A 20,362-nucleotide genomic window follows, 5' to 3' on the forward strand; every position below is an offset into this window, starting at 1 on the left:
CACACAGCATCACTATGTTATTCCTGCCCAAATGAGAAAATGCAAACTCATACTGAGTGACAGTCTACATAATAACTGCTTTGTACTCTTTTTTTTTTTTTTTGAGACAGAGTCTTGCTTTGTTGCCCAGGCTAGAGTGAGTGCCGTGGCGTCAGCCTAGCTCACAGCAACCTCAGACTCCTGGGCTCAAGCGATCCTCCTGCCTCAGCCTCCCGAGTAGCTGGGACTACAGGCATGCGCCACCATGCCCGGCTAATTTTTTGTATATATTTTTAGTTGGCCAATTAATTTCTTTCCATTTATAGTAGAGACGGGGTCTCGCTCTTGCTCAGGCTGGTTTCGAACTCCTGAACTCGAGCAATCCGTCCGCCTCAGCCTCCCAGAGAGCTAGGACTACAGGCGTGAGCCACCGCGCCCCGCCGCTCTGTACTCTTTAACAGTCAAAATCACAAAGACTGAGGGAAGCCAGGCATAGTGGTATACCTGTAGTCCACCTGTAGTCCCAGCTGCTTGGGAAGGTAAGGTGGGAGAATCATTTGAGCCCAGGAATTTGAGTTCAGCCTGGGCAACATAATGAGATCTGGACTCCACTAAGAAGAAGAAGAGGGAAAGGAAGGGGAGGGGGGAGGGAGGGGAGAGGGAAGGAAAGGGAAGAAGGAAAGAGGAGGAGGAGGAGGAACAACCTGTGAAAAAGCTTTGTGTAGTTCAGTAGCCAAAAGAAAGACTGAGGAACTCTAAGAGAATACAGGATGAAAGCAATGTGGGGCTCTGGAGAGGATCCTGAAACAGAGGACAGAAGTGGAAAAACTGATGATATTTAGATAAGGTCTAATAGTTAACAGTATTATACCAATGTTAATTTCCTGGTTCTGATCATTGTAGGATGGCCATGTAAAATGTTAACATTAGGGGAAGAAGGTGGGTGAAAAACATATGCCAACTTTTAAAACTGCATAAGCAACCTGTTAGTAAAATTAACTCAAAAAATAAAAAGCTACAAAGTCAGTCAACATCATGAAAAACAAAGACTGAGGAACTGTCACAGATTGGCAGAGACTAAGATGACAGGACAAAAAAAGTCCTTTTAATTGAGACAATTGATTTCACGGGTGCAAATGTATTAAACTGTATACTTTACATACGTGCAGTTTATTGTATATTATAAAACTATAAAGCTGTAAAAAAAGATGAACAAGAAAATGAGCAATTAATAAATACAGAGTAATGAATAAAAAAGTCCTATCCAATTTAAGAAAAGTTAATAAAATGATTACCCAAAAATTCATTTTACTTTTACTTTTTAAATGAAATGGCTGCATAAATCAGTTTTCATAGGACAAATATTAACCACTTTTCACCCAGCCTTCCTTAACCATTTTATATTACTCTGAATATTTACTTTAGAGAAATTCAGGCTGGTAGAAGTTACTTAAGCATCTCTAGAGTCAAAATAAAATCTCTGAAGCAGCTGCAACAATAGCAGCTTCTTTTACAATCACAGAAATATGTTTACTAACTTAAAAATGTATGTGAAAACTGAAATAGTAAAAAGGCTTATTTTTTCCCTAGGCTATTTCTATCCTAGGCAAGGAGGTAGGGAAAAACTAAATTAGCTCCATAGTCCCACATTTTAAGTTTCTCAGGATAACTTAAGTAAAATATTTAAATTTATTTGACTAGAAGTTGAACACAGAAAATGATTAAAATTATCATTTGTTGAATAAACTCTTTGGTTAGGTTAAAAATATAAAATATTTAGTTATTTTATATTTAATAAAAAATAGATTCAAACCAGTATTCTTCAAAATTTTCATTTTAGGAGGTTAGCCATTCATCCAATGTAGCTGGGAAATAGAATAATGCTTCTTTAGGAAGCAAATTCAGAGTCTAAATTATTTATATACTATCTTAGAAAACTTAACACTTCACCACCTTTACTTTTAAAAATCAAATATGATATTGTTCAATATGACTGCTTACTTTATTCTCTTGATTTGACTTTGAATGGAGTTTGGTCTTTCCCAAAATTAAATCTAACCTCAAATTGTGCCAATACTGAGTATACTTAAAAGAATATGCCATGAGCTCTTTAGGCAACAAAGGAATAAGATTTCAAAAATATTTCGAAAGATAGTACCAAGTTGGAATAAATGCTTACCAAGGTGATTATAGTAAAGAGGATGCTCATTTTGATGTATTAAATTCTAGTAACTGGTTTTTAAAATAACCATTCATTTTCATATAGTCATACTTCCTACATTGTGGCTCAATCTTGCTCAACATATATGACTAAGATGTTGAAATGGAACTTATATCTGAGAAATACTGAATGTAGTAGATACTTGATTTGGTTTGCCATTCATTGGGTAAGACATCTCTGTCTTTTGGGAACCAAGTTATCCTCTATTTTAGACCATATACAGGTTGAGCATCCCAAATCCAAAAATTTTTGAGCACTGATACTCAAAAGGAAATGCTCATTGAAGCACTTCAGATTTGGGATTTTCAGATTTGGGATGCCTAACCAGTAAGTACAGTGCTAATATTCCAAAGAAGAAAACTGAAATCCAAAACACTTTTGGTCCCAAGCATTTTGGATAAGGGATACTCAACCTGTATTTCAGGTGTGGCTTCAGGGAATAGAGGTGGGGCTGTTATCCAAGCCAAGCCAATCAATATATTCCATGTCCAGCTACAGTGACAGATGGGGAGACTAATTACCAAGACTTCTGTAGGAAGCTCTCTTTCCACTGGGGCTGAATAAAGGGAAGTGACCCTGGAGGTACTGGTCATCCAACTTTAGAGAAAACCCACACAAATGGAAGGAGAACTGAGGTGGGTAAACAAAAAGAGAATTCTGATAATACCTTTAGAATCTCTTAACATGACCCTGACTAAATCAAATGCCTGTGGACTTTACTTATGCAAGCTTTTTTGCTTAAGCTAACGGGAGGCAGATTTCTGTCACCAGCAGTGAAAACAGTTTTAATACACTCGGTTATTTAACTATGATAAATAAACAAATCAGTAGTTTTGTGATAAGTCAACAAAATTAATATTTAAAAATATAAAGTGTAGGTTTACCTTCTAAATGTGAACTTCTGAGTTATGAAATATAAACAGTGGTTTATATTTATCTCCTTAAACAGTGGTTTTAAAGTGTTTATATCTCCCTAAACAGTGGTTTTAAAGTGGTCATGATTGCAAGTCCACTTCATAGGTGTTGCTATATTTGAAAATTTGTTTCAAGTAAGTTTTGACAGTTGAAAATCAATGACCAGCTTTCCCTAACCCAGGCTGATTTAAAGTAAAACAAATAGTTACTACAAATTGCCAGCATATCTCAGGGCACACGGTTTCAGTTACCATCACAGGAAAGCTGTGTTTTGGTAAATGAAATAGCCATATTGCCTCCCAAACATATTCTCTGGGATTTTGGGACACCAAGGGAGGGAGTGGGGGAAAATTTTTTTCTCTTTTCCTGTATCTCACGGACACACTCCCATTAAAAATTCAAGGGTTTGACAAGATATTTAACAAAATGAACTGTGTGGCTTTGCATAGAAATTGCATTACTTCTTAAATCAGAAGCACACAACATGCAGAAAAAGGTGTTTTATCTGCTGTCACCATTACAGATGCACAAGTGCTTACGTATATCTGCCTGCAGGTTCCATTCTGAAAGGCCAAAGGACTGATCCAATCTGTTGATAAAAACCCAGATGCCAGCCAAAAAACAAAAAGAAAAGCCTCAGAAACAGTTTTACAAATAGATCCTTACACAACTAATGGGAAATTTCAGTGCATAAACAGTTTGCTGCTGATTCCCCCAAAACAGATCCAGTCTGAAAGTACTATTAGTATTATTGGAAAGAAAGAAAAAATTCCAGAGACGCTAAACTGTGGCTAAACACCACAGTTTGCAATGGAAAGTTTCTAAGTCACTAAGCAAACTGCAACCACTTTTGCTTTCTAAAGGGTGACTCTGAACAGAGACCAGACCACACAAACCCTGCCACCCTGAAATGTGGCTCTGCAGTGGAAAATGATTTTGTAACACATAGAAATGAGACATTTTTTTCCTGGAGGGGAAAAGAAAAGAATATCTAGTTTCGTGGAATCCATTTTCTTTCCCCTCAAAATAACATAAGTTTAATTAAACAGAAGGAAACTGCTATTTAGAAGAACAGTATCAGCTATGTGAAATAGCAAAAAGCTGAAAATAAATGTTTTCAACTTATGCCAGTGGTCCTCTAACACAGTGGTCCCCAACCTTGTTGGTACAAGGGACTGGTTTCATGGAAGACAATTTTTCCACAGACTGGGGGTGGGGGAGAGGGATGGTTTCATTCAAGTGCATTACATTTATTATGCACTTTATTTCTATTATTATTACATTGTAATATATAATGAAATAATTATATAACTCACCATAATGCAGAATCTAATGCTACTGCTGATCTGACAGGAGGCAGAGCTCAGGCGGTGGTGATGTGTGTGACGGGGAGGAGCTATAAATACAGAGGACGCTTTGCTCTATCGCCTCTGCTCACCTCCTGCTATGCGGCATGGTGCCTAACAGGCCACAGACCAGTACCAGTCCACGTCCTGGGGGTTGGGAACCATAGCTCTAAAATATTTTTTAGGTCTGTGCCGGAAAATGGTGAGGATCTTTTGTTGTGCTTAAAAAGCTTGACAAAACCTCTATACGCTATTTAAGTAGGTACTATGGGGCAAGAGTAGAAAGAAGAATACTACTAATGTATCTGCAAAGTTTTATTACTAGCTCAATTTTCTAACTTGACTGACATCAGACATAACCTTCTAACTACTCTAACTACTAAACCTTCTAACTATTCCATAACCTGAAGGGAAGAGGCCATAAAAAAAAGACAGAAAGAAAGAAAAACCAACAAAAATACCTTCTTCCTGAATGAATCTTCCCTAAAACAAATGAAAGTCAACCAGCCTATGGTCTGTGGGGGTTAGTATTTCAGTCAGATTTGGGGAGAAGTTATGGTATCAATAACAGAAGTTAGATTACAAATATAATTTTACAGCTTTGTCAAAACAAAATGTGCTGTTAATTTCCTTCAAACAAATTTAATGTATTATTGATTACATCAGCCTATTCCAGTAATAATTAGTCTGATGGTATTAGCCTAAATATTTTTAAATGCTGTATAAGGAAATTTTTTCTTTTTCTAAATATGCTTAACTTCCCCATTTATAACTCTAGCTTCTGTTTTGCTCTTCTGAGTTGCAACATGTAGGACTGTCATAATCATTTTCAGTTTCTTTTTGCCTTGGACAGACTTCCTGTAGTAGGGTTTTTTGAATTCAGTAGCAACTTCAAAAGCAATATTGTTTTCAATATCATTCAGGTTTAAAAAAAAAACAACAAAAAGGCCCAGAGAACTCACAATAACTAACAATTTACTCACTGGCATGGTCTAATTTTTCCCCTCCTTGAGGAAAGGCTAGGCACCACACTCACCACTTTCTCTTTGGATCTCAGGACTCCCAGCTTCCCGAACCGAACGTGGAAAGGTGAACACTGATAGGTGCCATCTTGCTGCTGCACCACAATGACATCAATGCACCCAGAGAGGGTGGCCTGGTTAATGCCCTTATAGAGTTCCTTCACGGTGACAATCACCTGCCCAGCCAGCTGTCCCACATAATTCATGGTTTGAGACTACGAGAAAAAAAATGAGATGTTAACACTGAATGCGTGGACAATGACAAAGAAATAACAGTAGTGACCAAAACTACATTGTTCATTTGCACATCAGATTTCCCACTGTTATTAACTTTGCTAACTTCGAACCCAACAGTCTTATGCTACCACTGTTTCTACACATTTCCACACATGGACAATCCCAAACTGTCCTCCTTTCATCCCAGAGGCTATTCCAGCCAGGGCCTGAGGCGTGCAGAAGTCCCTTTTCCTTTCCACATCACAGACAGTGCCAACTGCCATTAGGAATTTCCCCCTAAAGTTTAGGACCAGGAAAGAATCACCAAAGAACCCTGACCACTACTGCTACCCTCCTGCCCCAAACTGTTTGGAGCCTGGGGCTACTGCGTCTACTCAGGCCATAGCAGCCAAGCAGGAAAAACAAACGAAGATCACCCCAAAGACTACCCCCTAGGAGAAACCAGAAATTCATCTTCCAACAGGAACAATATAGCAAGAGAGGCATTCTGCAATGAACCATTATCTGAACTATTATTGTTCAGATACATGCTAGATTAAATAAATTCTGGTGAGCTAGCCTGAGTCTAGCCCATTTATAACATTCCTTCTAAGGAAAATCCCTTTAATGCCTCTACACAACTAACTGGAATATATATTTGTGTTCCACAAAGTTCAAAGCACAGAAAAGGTTTCAATCTTATTCCTCAACCTCAATTCACAATTAAAATCAGGATCACCAGGGGTCTGTAAGGGGTCCACAAGGAGTCTGCCAGAGAGGAGGGACGCTGTAGCTGAAGCCAAAGCTGGCTTCATCTCCTTGGCCCCACCCCCAACTCTTCTTCTAATTAAAAAAAAAAGAAAAAGAGGAAAAAACCCCCTTTAGTCCTAGGGTTGTCAAATTTCATTTCCAGCTATCGAATATACCTCCACATTTTACTTGTTAGACACTGACATACATAATATTATGTCAAAGCACAATTTGGGGAAAGCCATTCTCCTGGGATCAGAGTGATGTTGACCAGGACAGGAGACCTTCCACTGCTCTGGCTAATTCAGAGACCGACTTTCACCCAACCACAGGCAGGACCCACAGACTGTTCTCCACGTTGTTCACCATAAGCACAATTGTCTCTCTAAGTCCAGCTCTGGAGCTGCCTCGAGCTTAAATTTCCATGCTCTGAAAAGATCCAGAGAGCACATTCTGTGTTGCCAGGCAAGTCCAAAGCAGAACTGGGGGAAAGAATGCCAACCCCTTGGGAAAACCCAAGGGCCTGCCAGGACATGTGCCCACAAAGAGCCCTGATTTGACTCAAAAATCTTTTCTATTCCTACACATAGATGTAATACATAATCAAGGCTCTTCAGTTCTACACCATGAAGCACAGCCACAGTAATTTTGCCCTGGAAAAATTTTTAAATATTTTAATGCTAATGTTAGCAAGGCCCCAAAATGCACCTACAGAAGAGCCCACTGTGAGTTATGTAAATTAGCTGCAAAACTTACTACTAAATAACAAAATAAAGTGGAATCCTTTAAAACAATTATGATCTGGTGATGATTTTGCTTTTAGAATAAGTAATTTGACCTTGATAACTAGACCAAATTAAGTATATATCAAGTGCATAGTAATTCTTTCTTGAAAGAATAAAGGAATTGAATGAACCAATAATAAACTAGACTAAAAAAACAAGAAACACATGTGGGGAGGAAACAGTATTTCATTAGAATAGTCATATAACATATTTACATTTTTAAAAATTAATTTTTCTATTTTGAGATCATTGTAGATGCACACGTAGTTGTAAGAAATAATACAGCTAGATCCCATGTGTCCCTGACCCAGGTTCCCTAATTGGGAAACTAGTGCAACATCACAATCAGTATCAACATTGATTTAGTTAAGATTTGGAACATTTCCATTATCACAAGGATCCCTCCTGCTGCCTTCTACAACCACACCTACTTTTCTCCCACCTCATTCCTTTCCTGAATCCCTGGCAACCACTAATCTGTTCTCCACTTCAATACTTGTCAGTTAAAAAAATCTTAATAAGGTATTTTATTTACTCTACTATATATAAAATATATTTGAAATGCAATCAGTGTAAAATTATTTTTTGCTTTTAACTTTTTGTCATTTTAAGAGAAAATTACATGAGTGGAAACATACTGCGTGTAACCTTTTGGGATTGTGTTTTATCACTCTCACTTTTATCAGCATATTTCTCTGGAGATTCATCTAGGTTTTGTGTGTATCAACAGTTTGTTCCTTTTTATTGCTGAGCAGCATTCCATAGTATGGATGTACTATAGTTTGTCTAATCAATCACCTTTGAGGGACAGCTGAGCTGTTACCAATTTTTGGCCATTACAAATAAAGTCGTTATTATAAGCATTCATGTACAGGTTTTTGTGTGAAAAAAAGTTTTCATTTCATTGAGATAAATACCCAAGAGTGGAACTGCTGCTGGGTTGTATAACATTTGCATGCTTTAGATTTTTTGGAAAATTGCCAAACTGTGTTCCAGAGTTGCTGCACTGTCGTTTTACATTCCCATCAGCAATGTATGAGAGATCCAGTTGTTTGGCATCCTTGCCACAATGTGGCATTGTCACTATTTTTTATTTAGCCATGACAACAGGTGTGTAAATTTTAATTTACATTTCCCTAACAGCTAATGATGTTGAACATCTTTTCATACACTGATTCACTTTGTGTATCTCACTGAATTTTGTTTCGTAAGAGAGCACTGCAACCAATTTAGAGGAAAAGAGAACACACTTTTGTTCCTTATTTGTGACATCACGGTGTATTGTTTTTATATGATAAGAAAGTCTCCAAAGACAGAAGTAAAATAAAATTCAGCCTTAGGTATTTCATCTTTTCACCCTTTTACCAGATAGTTAATTCTTGGCAACAAAGAATAGTTCATCAGAATTTTCATATAGTGTAATGTACATTCATGACATGCTTTTTGCCTATCATGATACACACATTAAACAGTATCCAAAGACTTCTTTATATTGCTGCTTGACTGATGGTAGCAATGTTAAAACATTTTGTTACAAGAAATTAAAAACATACATAACTAATTATATAGGCCTTTTCTTAAGTGGAACTGAAAAATGGTAACTTTTGAGCATATACATTCAGACACAAGTCTCAAAAACATAACTGTGTAACAAGCTTACATCAACTAGAGCATAAAATCCATAATTAAGTGTAACTATATCTATTCAAGGATGATTTTAATTACTATGGTTAAAGGATGTGCTATTATACATGAAAATCTATTGTGTAAATGCCAGTTGCTAAATGTAGAAAAATGCAGGCTGTCAAATGACTGGTTTTCTCTTGGCAGATATAAAACAATTCCATTTATATTATGGAGGCTGGGAAAACAAAAGTGAAGGGAGGCCTGGTGCCTTAAAACGTCCTACACCCTGGGACCAATGAGCAACAACCTGCTAAAAGGGTCACCCTAACACAGCTGGAGGAAAAGCAGTTGATCATCATATGCACAAGTGGGTAAGTTAAACATCTTCCTCTTTAAGCAGAATCTAGCACTGTAAAACTTTATTCCTACATACCAGCCCAGCACAAGCCACAATAAAGCAGGGGAAAAAAAAAAAAGAAGAAGAACAAAGGCAGGCCTCTCATGGTCAATACTTAGGAAAGCCAAATTCTGAACCAGGAGTGGAAAATGAACACAATCATGTAACCCTAGTCATGTATGGGAGAACACCCCACATTAGCTTTTGAAGTAAAGCTAGGATTTAAAAATATAGCGAAATAATGTACATTGTAAACTATTCAACATACTTCACAGTGAATGGTGAGACAAAAATGTGGGGAGAGAGGAGAAAATGAAATAAAGATTGCAGAGTAACAGAGATCATGGAATAGGGATGCAGAAACAAATGAAAAAGCAAAGACAGAATACATAAACAGAAAGGCAGGCTGACCTGGAGATGCCAGCACAGAAAACACAAAGTGGAACTGAAGGATGTTCACACAGCACCATCCCTATCTTGAGGCTTGCAAGCATAAATAAAAATTTAAAAATGTACTGATTGCTTACTGAAACTGGAAAAGTTCATCCAGCCCAGTCTTTTAACAAATATCAAAAATGCTTCTATTGCATCTCTGAAATATGGTAACAGTAATCTCACCAGCAACAACTCTTTTTTTGAGAGCTTACCATGTTCCAAATTCTAAAGCTTTTATGTTATAATCTCAGAACTTTAAAGGTAGTATTATTATTTGTTTTTTAAAGATAATAAAATTGTGGCTTAGAAAGATTAAACTGTTATAAACTGAATGTTTGTGACCACCCCCCCCCCCAACAAATTCACATGTTGAAACCCTAACCTCCAACGTGATGGCATTTAGAGGTGGGGCCTTTGGGAAATAATTAGGTTTAGTAATTAGGTCATAAGGGTGGAGTCCCCATTTGATGGATTAGTGTCCTTATAAAAAGAAAAAGTGACCAGGGCCATGCTTTCTCTCTCCTTTCCACATGAAGATACAGCAAGAAGTCTGCAAGCCAGGAAGCAGGCTCCCACCAGATACTGAATCTGCTGGCGCTTTAATCTTGGACTTTCTAGTCTCTAGAACTACGAGAAATGAGTCTGCTATTAAGCCACATTTGTTGAAGTCAACTACCATCTGCAGTGTTTGTTACAGCAGCCCGGGCTAAAAAAGCATCTTCTTAAACATCCTAAGTTATTTTTTGCTTTTCAACGCTGGGACACTTCAAGTTGACAGAGACTCACTACTTCACCAAGAAGTTCATAACAATATCAGACAACTCTAGTTATTATGTCCAGTCGACGTTACAATGAATATCACTACCCTCTTCTAAAAGACACTACTAAACACCAAAGAGTTTACTATTGTACAACCACAACTAGGTCTCATGTAGTCTGGGCTAAGCATTCTTATTCCTTAAAATATCTGAAATGACTGGGTTTACTTTCACTTCTATGACAAAATAGAGAATTATGTCTTTCTTTAAATGAGATATCCAAAACTAGACACAATGGCTCAGATATAGCCTGACTGATATACAGTATATACAATACACAGTGTGCTGTTTAGGCTTAGGTACCTGCCCTATGGGCTGTATTAAATGTTGGGAGCGTCCAAGAAAAAGAGGTACTTATTGATCACTAACTAAAAAGTAGAAAAACAAAATCAATAGACAATAGCAACTAGCTTTTTAGAAGCCAAATGGCCCTTCACACAAATAGTCCTTCACGCATGAAATTCAATAGTGCCTACCATCAGAGCCTTATCAAATATTTTAAGGTAGAAAAGGACATACACTGGAATAAATGGGTAGTTTTCAAGATTCAGTTATTCACCAAAAGTTTGAAGATTTGCTTAGCATCTTTCCTGAACATCAAAGAAACTAAGTTTTCATGATATATGGTAGAGATTTATATAAGTGCCACGTGCTAACCGACTGCACCACTGAAGCACCCAATAGTAGGGATTTATAAATGAAATGCACCAGTAAACAGGTTCAATCAAAAATAACTCTTGTTAAGGAAAAGAGTAACAGATATACAAGGTAGTTATTAAAATATAACTATAATAATTTATAAATTATCAATACAAAAATAGATATAGTCTGTATCACTTTTATAAGCACCGTCAAAACCTGTTTCCTAATTTTTAAGTTTACGTTCATATTCAATACTAATATTATTAGTTAGCAGTACCACTACCAACAAACAGCACAACTATAGTTCCTACATATCCCTCAATATGTGATAAGCATGGTGTTAACCAATATATATCCCATCTCATTTAGTCTTCACAAATCCCCATTTGTGTGTGGTATTACTATTCCCATTTATGTGAGGAAACTGAGGTTCAGAAATATCCAAGGTCACCACTATTAAGTGGCAGTGCCAATATGCAAACTCAAGTCTGAGTCTAGAACCTACACCCTTAATTGCATCTCTAAGTTCACAAATGCTCTAAGTAACCATGTAAAAGCTTTCCACAAAACTTCCAGATTTCTTACTGTAAGTGGGCTGCTTTCAGTAACCTGAGTATCATTTTTACTTAATGATACTTGGCCATATAAATATAAAATGATTACAGGGAGCCCAAAGAAGCAATAACTATCCTCCACTCCCAGTCTCCTCACACCACTATGAAAGGTAGCATCTACTATAATAATAACCCTCCCACCACTAGACCATGGTTCAATGCTATACCGAGGACTTTCTGGGAGCCATCACAAGTGGTGAGACTTATGGACAGAGGTAAAAACATTTATCAAAGAACAGGCCATTCTGTCTAACCTGCTGCTCACAGATGTGAGGAATATGCTAGGAGGAAATAGAGACTCCTGTATGCTTCAGGAAATAGATACCAGGACCCTGCTACCTATTCCAGCTTGTGCCGATGCTCCTGGATCAAACCCCTTCAGGATGTCCAGGATTACGCTGTGCATTTGATTAGCATTTGATATTTTTCAAGAACTTTCTCAAACATACCTCGTTTGATCTTCAAAAAGAATGTAGGTTATGCAAAGCAGGCATGATTCATTTCATATTTGAGACTTGACACAAGAGGTGTTTACTTTCCATATCTATTCATTAGAACCTAGTTCCTCCTTGACTCAGGGTCCCAACTTTCTCCACTAACTTCCATCTGTGACTTAAATCATTGGGTCTCAAGGTCAACTGGTGTCCTTGAGAGCAAAAAATCTGAGAGCTGAACTCAAGTTATACTAAGTCCCTATAGTTTTTCTCCAGAAATCCCAGACTGAGAAGTGGCCAAATATGAATCTGGAGGATTCTGGAGCTTAAGAAGTGGGTGATGAAAGGGAGCAATGGTACCCACTGCAGCATCTGCTGCAAGCTTCTCCCTGGCCAGGGAGAGGAGGGAGTGGAATTCACCCAGGGGCTTGCCCACATCTTGTGGGACCTTAACCAAGACATTTTATAAAACATTTACAGAGTGCCCAGCAGATGCTATGGGGATCACAAAGAATGAAAGGAGATGACAACTTAGCTAGACATAAGGGATGGAAAACTATACAAAAGAGTGTAGTCTATAAGTAGCAAGCAGTGCCACAGACAGTGATGCTGAGCCTTGACAAAGAACTCAGCCTTCCTGAGAGAACCTGTTCTTAGACATTTAAATGCAAACAAATGTCTTATTTTTGTACCTTAGTTTTTTTCCCTTTTCCCCCATTGTAGCATAATGCCAGTTTCCTTAATTTTTATTACTTTATATTCTCACTTTATAAAATAAGAAATAGGAAACAGAAGCAACACAAGGAAGAACCTGACCCACCCCCCAGGAACACCACAAAATAGATGGCCCATTAATACCCATGTGATCTCCTTGAAGCTAAGACAGTCCCCCAAGGAAATGTGATAGTTGCACATCTAACATTCACAGCTCCTGACCCCAGGTGGGGAACCTGCAGCCTCAAGGCCACATGTGGCCTTCTAGGTCATTAAGTGTAGTCTTTTGTCTGAATCCAAATTTTATGGAACAAATCCTTTTATTTTTAATATAGTTTTGTCTTTTATATTATTTTATTTTTAAAATGATGTATATAAAAGACCAAAGAATAAAATAAGTTTCCACAAAATAATCCTCCCAGATTGACTTGCACAATTAGAACATTAGTAAGCCATAAGGGCTAAACTGATGGCTGCTACACTCATGATTTAGTTCTAACTTCCCTGCCTGACTGGCGCCACTACCACACGAGGCTGGTTAGAGAGAGTTTATGGGGGTTGAGCTGTTATCAGCTTTGGCAGTGGTGCACTGGGTTTCTGTTTGAAGTAGAATTTTATAATAGTTGCACAGCTTGACAGTATTTTTTAATTCTGTCTGCTTAACAGCCCATGGTGTCAAAGATGACCAAGAGAAGGAAAGATGACCAATGCTGAAGGAAAAAAAAGAGATTTTTTTTTTTTTTTTTTTTTTTGAGACAGAGTCTCGCTTTGTTGCCCAGGCTAGAGTGAGTGCCATGGCGACAGCCTAGCTCACAGCAACCTCAAACTCCTGGGCTCGAGTGATCCTTCTGCCTCAGCCTCCCGGGTAGCTGGGACTACAGGCATGCGCCACCATGCCTGGCTAATTTTTTATATATATATCAGTTGGCCAATTAATTTCTTTCTATTTATAGTAGAGACGGGGTCTCGCTCTTGCTCAGGCTGGTTTTGAACTCCTGACCTTGAGCAATCCGCCCGCCTCGGCCTCCCAAGAGCTAGGATTACAGGCGTGAGCCACAGCGCCCGGCCAAGAGATTTTTTAATGAGGATTGAGAATTGCAATTTAATCTTGTTTCTGCTACAGATGATTTGCTTGCTTTGTGATACTACAGTATCAACATTAAAGAAATTCAATGTTCATCAGCATTATAACACTCATAAGGACCACATGTATTTTAAAGTAGAAGGAGAGGAACAAAAGGTTGTACTGCAGAAATTAAAAGATGAAAAGCAAAGCAAAGACAATTCTTTTAAGCAGCAGTAAGACGTGGAAATAATGCCACTGAAGCAACTTATAAAGTAGATTATATACTTGGGAAAAACAGAAGCCATTCAGTAATTTGGAAATTGTGAAAGAATGCATTGTGAAGCTATCGGATGCTCAGACCCTGATTACATTTCAAACTACAAACAGCTGCCTCTTTCAAGAAGAACCATAACTGATCTGCGTGCGACATGAATTAGACTTCAACTTAACAGAACTTCATACAATACTTCAAAAGGAAAATATATATTATCCAATTGCTTTGGATGAATCAACTGATACTGCTGACTCAGCACAGGTTTTATACTTCATTTGGGTCATAACAGAAGATTTTTTTTTGCTATGAAGAGTTACTCACTTTGGGCACTCTCACGAATAGAACATGGGGAACAGATACCTTCAACAACTTTCAATATAAATGTCATAAAGTTGGACTGAATTTGGTAAATTTAGTGTATGTACAGACGGTACACCTTCCATGACAGGAAAATATGAAGGGTTTATTGCACAGATAAAAAAAAAAGTGTTAACAGATCCAGATGCTCTCATTTCTTTTCATTGTATCTTGCATCAGCAAAATCTGTGGTAAAGTTATTTGAAGTTACCCTTTGCAACAAGTTAAAAGTATCATTAAATTAATCATCAGTATCATTAAAAGTATCATCAAATATATGTGCAAATGCAACATGGCATCCTCAGTTTCATAACATTCTAAAGTTGAACAATGAGGTATTCAGTATGGATTTGCCAACATTTTATCTCTGCAACAACAGATAGTTAAATTTTATGTAGAACAGAATCAGCAATGTGAATTATTAAGAGAAGATTTCTATAGGTATGTAGCATTTCTGTGTGATATGTCAAATCAAAACCTGAATATATCTTTGCAAGGTAAAACACTCTACATATATGTGGCAAAAAATCCAAGCATTTTGAAAAAGCTATCTTTTTTCAAAACATTTCTTCAAAAGGAAATTTTGGATGAACATTTTCCCGTTAGCAAAGGTCACTGATGAGGAGGATGATATATGCTAATCATCTGAAGAATACTCAGCTGTTATATACCTATTAATTGGAGAATACAGTGAAAGTTTCACTGACTTTAACATGACATCACACTCAAATTAGCATTTCAGTCTCACCTAGTTGGTACCACCAAGGCACCTAAAGAACTACAGATGGAATTGATTGAGCTCTCAGTAGATGACATTTTAAAGTCATTGTTTGATGACTGGCAAGGAGTACCACTTAGGTCATTATTTCTCAAAGACTGATCCCCAGACCATGTGCAAGAGAATCACATTTTGGTGGTTAAGAATGTAGGTTCCTTGGCCCCAACACAGATCTACTACATAAAAAGCTGGAAGTGAGGTCTTAAGAATCTATTATCCCTGATTCTGATGGACATCCAGGTTTGGGAACTAACTATAGGTTCTGTTGCAAGAACTTTCTCCTCCCAATCCTGATTAAGTTTGTGGAGAAGACTAAGTTGTTACATGCTAAAGTACAGATCCTGTCCTCTAAGGCAGTGGTCCCCAACCTTTTTGGCACCAGAGACCGTTTTCATAGAAGACAATTTTTCCATGGATGGGGGTAAGGGGGGGGGGTAAAGGTTTTGGGATGATTCAAGCACATTACAATTATTGTGCACTTTATTTCTATTATTATTACATTGTAATATATAATGAAATAATTATACAACTCACCATAGGTTGGGGACCCCTGCTCTAAGGTGTATCTATAATATTACTTTGTCTTCTGATCTGCACTTAATAGACCTTGAATTTTAGACACTTTAATAACAGGTGACTTGATCATTTTATGATATATACTTGAATTCTAGGACTGGCAGTGGGTCTATAAAAAAACTCATAAAAATTCTGGTCTTAGAAGATTGCTTCCTAAGGGTCCCTTTCCAATAATTACAACTCAATACTATTCAGTATCAACTTTTGGAATACATAAGAAAGAAGAGGGTATTTTCTGACTCAACATTTCTGTTTGGGAGTTTAAACAGACACCTGATGCAATTGCTAGAGCGGAAGGTAAAAATAGGACTCCCTGGATTACAACGATTTCTTCTCTCAGAGAGACCCCCAAACACAGAGTTGAGCACCCAATCACCATGTCTGTAACATGGGGTCCAGGTCCTGGTATCAGCTGGCTGATAGGGGTGCGGAGACATTTGACTCAAACAGATATTCATGAAATGTGTATGTAGAGCCAAGGCAACCTGAGAGTGGCAGCCCCCTGAGCTTAGATCCAGAAGGCCCACCAGCTGGCCACACTGAGACCCCAACTGGCCCTGGTTCTTGCTCTCTCAGCATCTCTCTGAATGATGACCAGACATAAGTTTCTTGCCTTCTACACACCCTCCCCTGAAAATCACCCTGGCAAAATCAGCAAGCCTTAAATGTAACCCAGTTAAAGCTTTCTTCTATTTAACAATGTAATCTGCTTAAGAAATTTAAAAAAAAAATTTTTAAATGAGAGGACATGAGGCTGGCCTTAAGCTTAGTTGTCAAGGCTGATACATTTGGATTTTGGATCTGTCACAACACAATTTCTTGAAGGAAGTATGGAAGCACAGATTTCTGCTGAGATCACACTCCCCTATGATGATTTCAACATACTCATGGTCTACAACACAGATGAACAGTTTTGCTGGGCTGAGTAAGGTTCAACAAAGGGAAGACACTTTCCCACTACAGTCATACCTGTTCTCTCTGGAGTGGTGGCCCCAACTCTTACTCAACTACAGTGTTTGCTTCAGCTTTTCAGCAGGTATAACCAACGGAAGGACTATAAGCATCACCTACTTCATAAAAACCATCAACCCCACGTTCTAGCCCAGATGACTGCCCAATAATTTTCAGCACAATCCTTCAAAAGTCAACACCAATTTTCTTCTCAATCTAATATTTTATAGTAGGAGCAAGTATGTTTCAGGCTTCCTAGATAAGGAGGAAATGGGATCAAGTAAGAAAGTATGTCCACAACAGACCGTGAATCCACAGAACACAGTAGGAGATCATCATAAAGACTGACGGGGTGAGGATGTCTGGGCATTATGGCCGAGAAGAAAGCAGAAGGTGCCGAGATGAGGGTGTGTTGCTGTACATGCCCACGGCCCCCTGCCCTCTCCCTACCACAGTACTCGCCTGCTGTCTGAATTTGTTTACCCCACCTCCAGACTCTGAATTCTGACAAATGAGAAGTGCTGCACACTTCACTGTCTCCCCAAAGCCTGGCACAGTGCCTAGCAGTAATAGGTTCTTTCTGGTTCAATGAATCAATCTGGATCAATGAATGCACCAATGAATGAATGCAGGACCCACTGAACAGAATCAGCAATGAGAGGCAAGAATATAGAATGTTATGTCTCATCGAATGAGGCAATGAAATTCAAGAGGTTAAGTGATGAGATATATATAACCACACAATTAAAAAAAAAAAAGTCAATGGTGGAGGTCAACCCAAAGTCACAAAAGTAATAATCACACATTCAGAAACCATTCTTTTCTCTGGATGCTGGTGAAGACCTCACAGAGAAAACCCTGCACAAATCTAGTCTATGTCAGTGGCAACTAAGAATGACACCACCTCAGGATAGGTAAATCTAAAAATATCCCTGTGAGAAAAAAGGATACCTGTGAAGATTAGTCTAGAGAACATTCAGCAGCCCAGCAGCTACTTGTGGCAGAAAAGAGACTGTTGGTCTGTCACAGGAAATCAGTTGAGTGAAGGTAAGGAGTGAACACTGACCATGATCATGCCATGACAAAAGATCACAGAAAACAGAGTGAACCACAAGGTTAACAATTTTCTACTAGTCAATTTACTTACATGAAAATACCCAACCTTATAATTCTACAGAGCACAGCCTCCAAGGAAAATGGCTAGTAACAACAGTTTAATTTTCCTAATGCTTAACAATGCACTAAAATACTCTTTTTTTTTTTTTTTTTTTTAGTATTTTTGTATCCCTCTTAGCATAGCGCCTCACCCTGGCAGGCACACAATAAATATTTGTTGAATGACTAAATTTCTAACCTGGAGGTAAATTAGCTAAAGTGTAAGTCAAGAAGATAGGGTGAAATTTTTCTGTGAAGCTCAGTTTTATTGCAGATATCAATTGAAATGCTTAAAAGTAATTTACCTATATTCATATATTTTAATCTGAAAGGGTATTTTTTTGTTTTGTTTTGGGTTTTTTTTTTTTTTATTCCGGCATATTATGGGTATACAGAGTTTTAAGGTTAAAACACTCATCTTTTTCAGCAAAAGAATTTGGTAGAGAACAACAAAAAACTCACTAATGTTCACTTTTACAAATATCTTTAAATTTCAAAATAATAATATGTGTTACTTGAATAGATCCTAAAATGGCAAGCAGCATGCTAGGAAAAGTGAGCCTCAACTCCTTTCCCTAACCGCCACAACACTCAAGTGACCAAACTTGTTTGAAACTATCTTAGCTCTTGTTCCCACATTTCACTGCTGCTCCCGTCATTTCCCAAACTGCAGAATAAGATCTTACAATGAAGCCTCCTGATAATTTAGTTCTTATCTGTTCCTATCATGGCTAAAATATGCCCAGTCTTGACCTCTGTGTACATGAGGTGACATGCAGTTAAAGGGAACATTTAACCTGACTGAAGACTAGAAGGAAATGCAACAAGTAAAATCATTAAGATACATGATCAGTTCAAGATTATTTATAGTTAATCATGAAAGATTAAACTATTACTCAAGTCAACCTTTAAGTAATGGTTATACCTATCAGCATACAAAAAACTTCTATCTAAATGTTCGTGCCAACTCTGCTATGAAATGCAATTTTAAGATTTCAAATAGCTATAACTTAAAACTATTCAAAATAAGTTTTTTTAAAAAATGAAGGTATACTTTATAGACAGTAAAATTAACCCTTTAATAGTGTACAGTTCTGTACCACAGAATCCTGTAACCACCTATAATCAAGATACAGAACAATTAGATCATCCCTCCATATGCCCATGCTCCTTTGGAGTCAATCTTTCTACCCCACATCCCTGGCAACAGCTGATCTATCGTCTGTCTCTAGTTTTGCCTTCTCTGGAATATCATACAAATGGAACCATAGAGTGTGTACCTTTGGAATTTCACTTCATTTAGCATAATGCATGTGAGATTAATTAATATTGCTCATTTATCAGCAGTTTGCTCCTTATTGTTAAATAGTATCCCATTGTATAGATGTACCAAATGTTTATTCATTCACCAGCTAGAAGACATCTGAGTTGTTTGCAGTTTTTGGCAATTACAAATAAAGCTACTGGTTGAGTATCCCTTATACAAAATACTTGGGATCAGAGATGTTTTGGGTTTCGGATATTTTCAGATTTTAGAATATCTGCATATACGTGATGAGATTATCTTGGGGAGGAGACTCAAATCTAAACATGAAGTTCATTTGTTTCTTACATATCTTGTCATGTATACATGACTGTGTATACCTTATATACACAGACTGAAGTAATTTATAAAATATTTTTAATAACTTTGCACATGAAACAAAAGTTTTGACTGTGACCCATTACATGAGTGCAGGTGTGGAATTTTCCACTTGCAGAACCATGTTGCACTCAAAAGGTTTTGGATTTTGGAGTAATTTGGATTTCTGATTTTTGGATTAGGGATGCTCAACCTGTACTAACATTTGTCTATGGGCATTTGAGTAAACATAATTTCATTTTCTTTGGGTCAATATTCAGGAATGGAATTGTTTAGACATATTTTTATAAGATTGATTTTCCAGCTATTATTTTTAAGATATCTTCAGTGCACTCTGAGGAGCTTGCTATTAAATCCCTCCTTATTTTACAAAGTGATGATGATTTAACTGTTTTTTAAGTTTAGCTTTTCATATGTGGGATTTACATAAAATGTAGATTCACCTACACTGGTGAAAACTCAAACTCTTCATTTGCTCACAGCCATAAGCTTTTAAACAATGCATATCCTTGACAATCACATATAATCCAAGCTACAATTCAGATGTTTAACTCATTATTCTTCCTAATGTTAGTCATGGGGAGCTGATGGGGGGAAAAGGAGAGGACACTAACATCTATCCCTTCCAAATGCCATTCTGATTCAATCC

The 20,362-nt window shown here is 37.5% G+C and overlaps 1 protein-coding gene across 4 annotated transcripts in view; it reads right to left on the reverse strand.

Annotated features, from left to right (window-relative positions):
- The window catches only part of LPIN2 (lipin 2), a 95,874-nt gene that overhangs the window by 43,956 nt on the left and 31,556 nt on the right, over nucleotides 1-20,362 (reverse strand). For all 4 annotated transcript variants that reach the window (XM_012746152.3, XM_012746155.3, XM_012746151.3 and 1 more), the window contains one exon: nucleotides 5,498-5,698. In XM_012746152.3, the coding sequence (XP_012601606.1) occupies nucleotides 5,498-5,689 (192 nt within the window). In that variant the 5' untranslated portion in view covers nucleotides 5,690-5,698. The remainder of the gene's footprint in view (nucleotides 1-5,497; nucleotides 5,699-20,362) is intronic.

This window comes from Microcebus murinus, chromosome 17 (assembly GCF_040939455.1).
Source record: "Microcebus murinus isolate Inina chromosome 17, M.murinus_Inina_mat1.0, whole genome shotgun sequence".
Lineage (NCBI taxonomy): Eukaryota > Metazoa > Chordata > Mammalia > Primates > Cheirogaleidae > Microcebus > Microcebus murinus.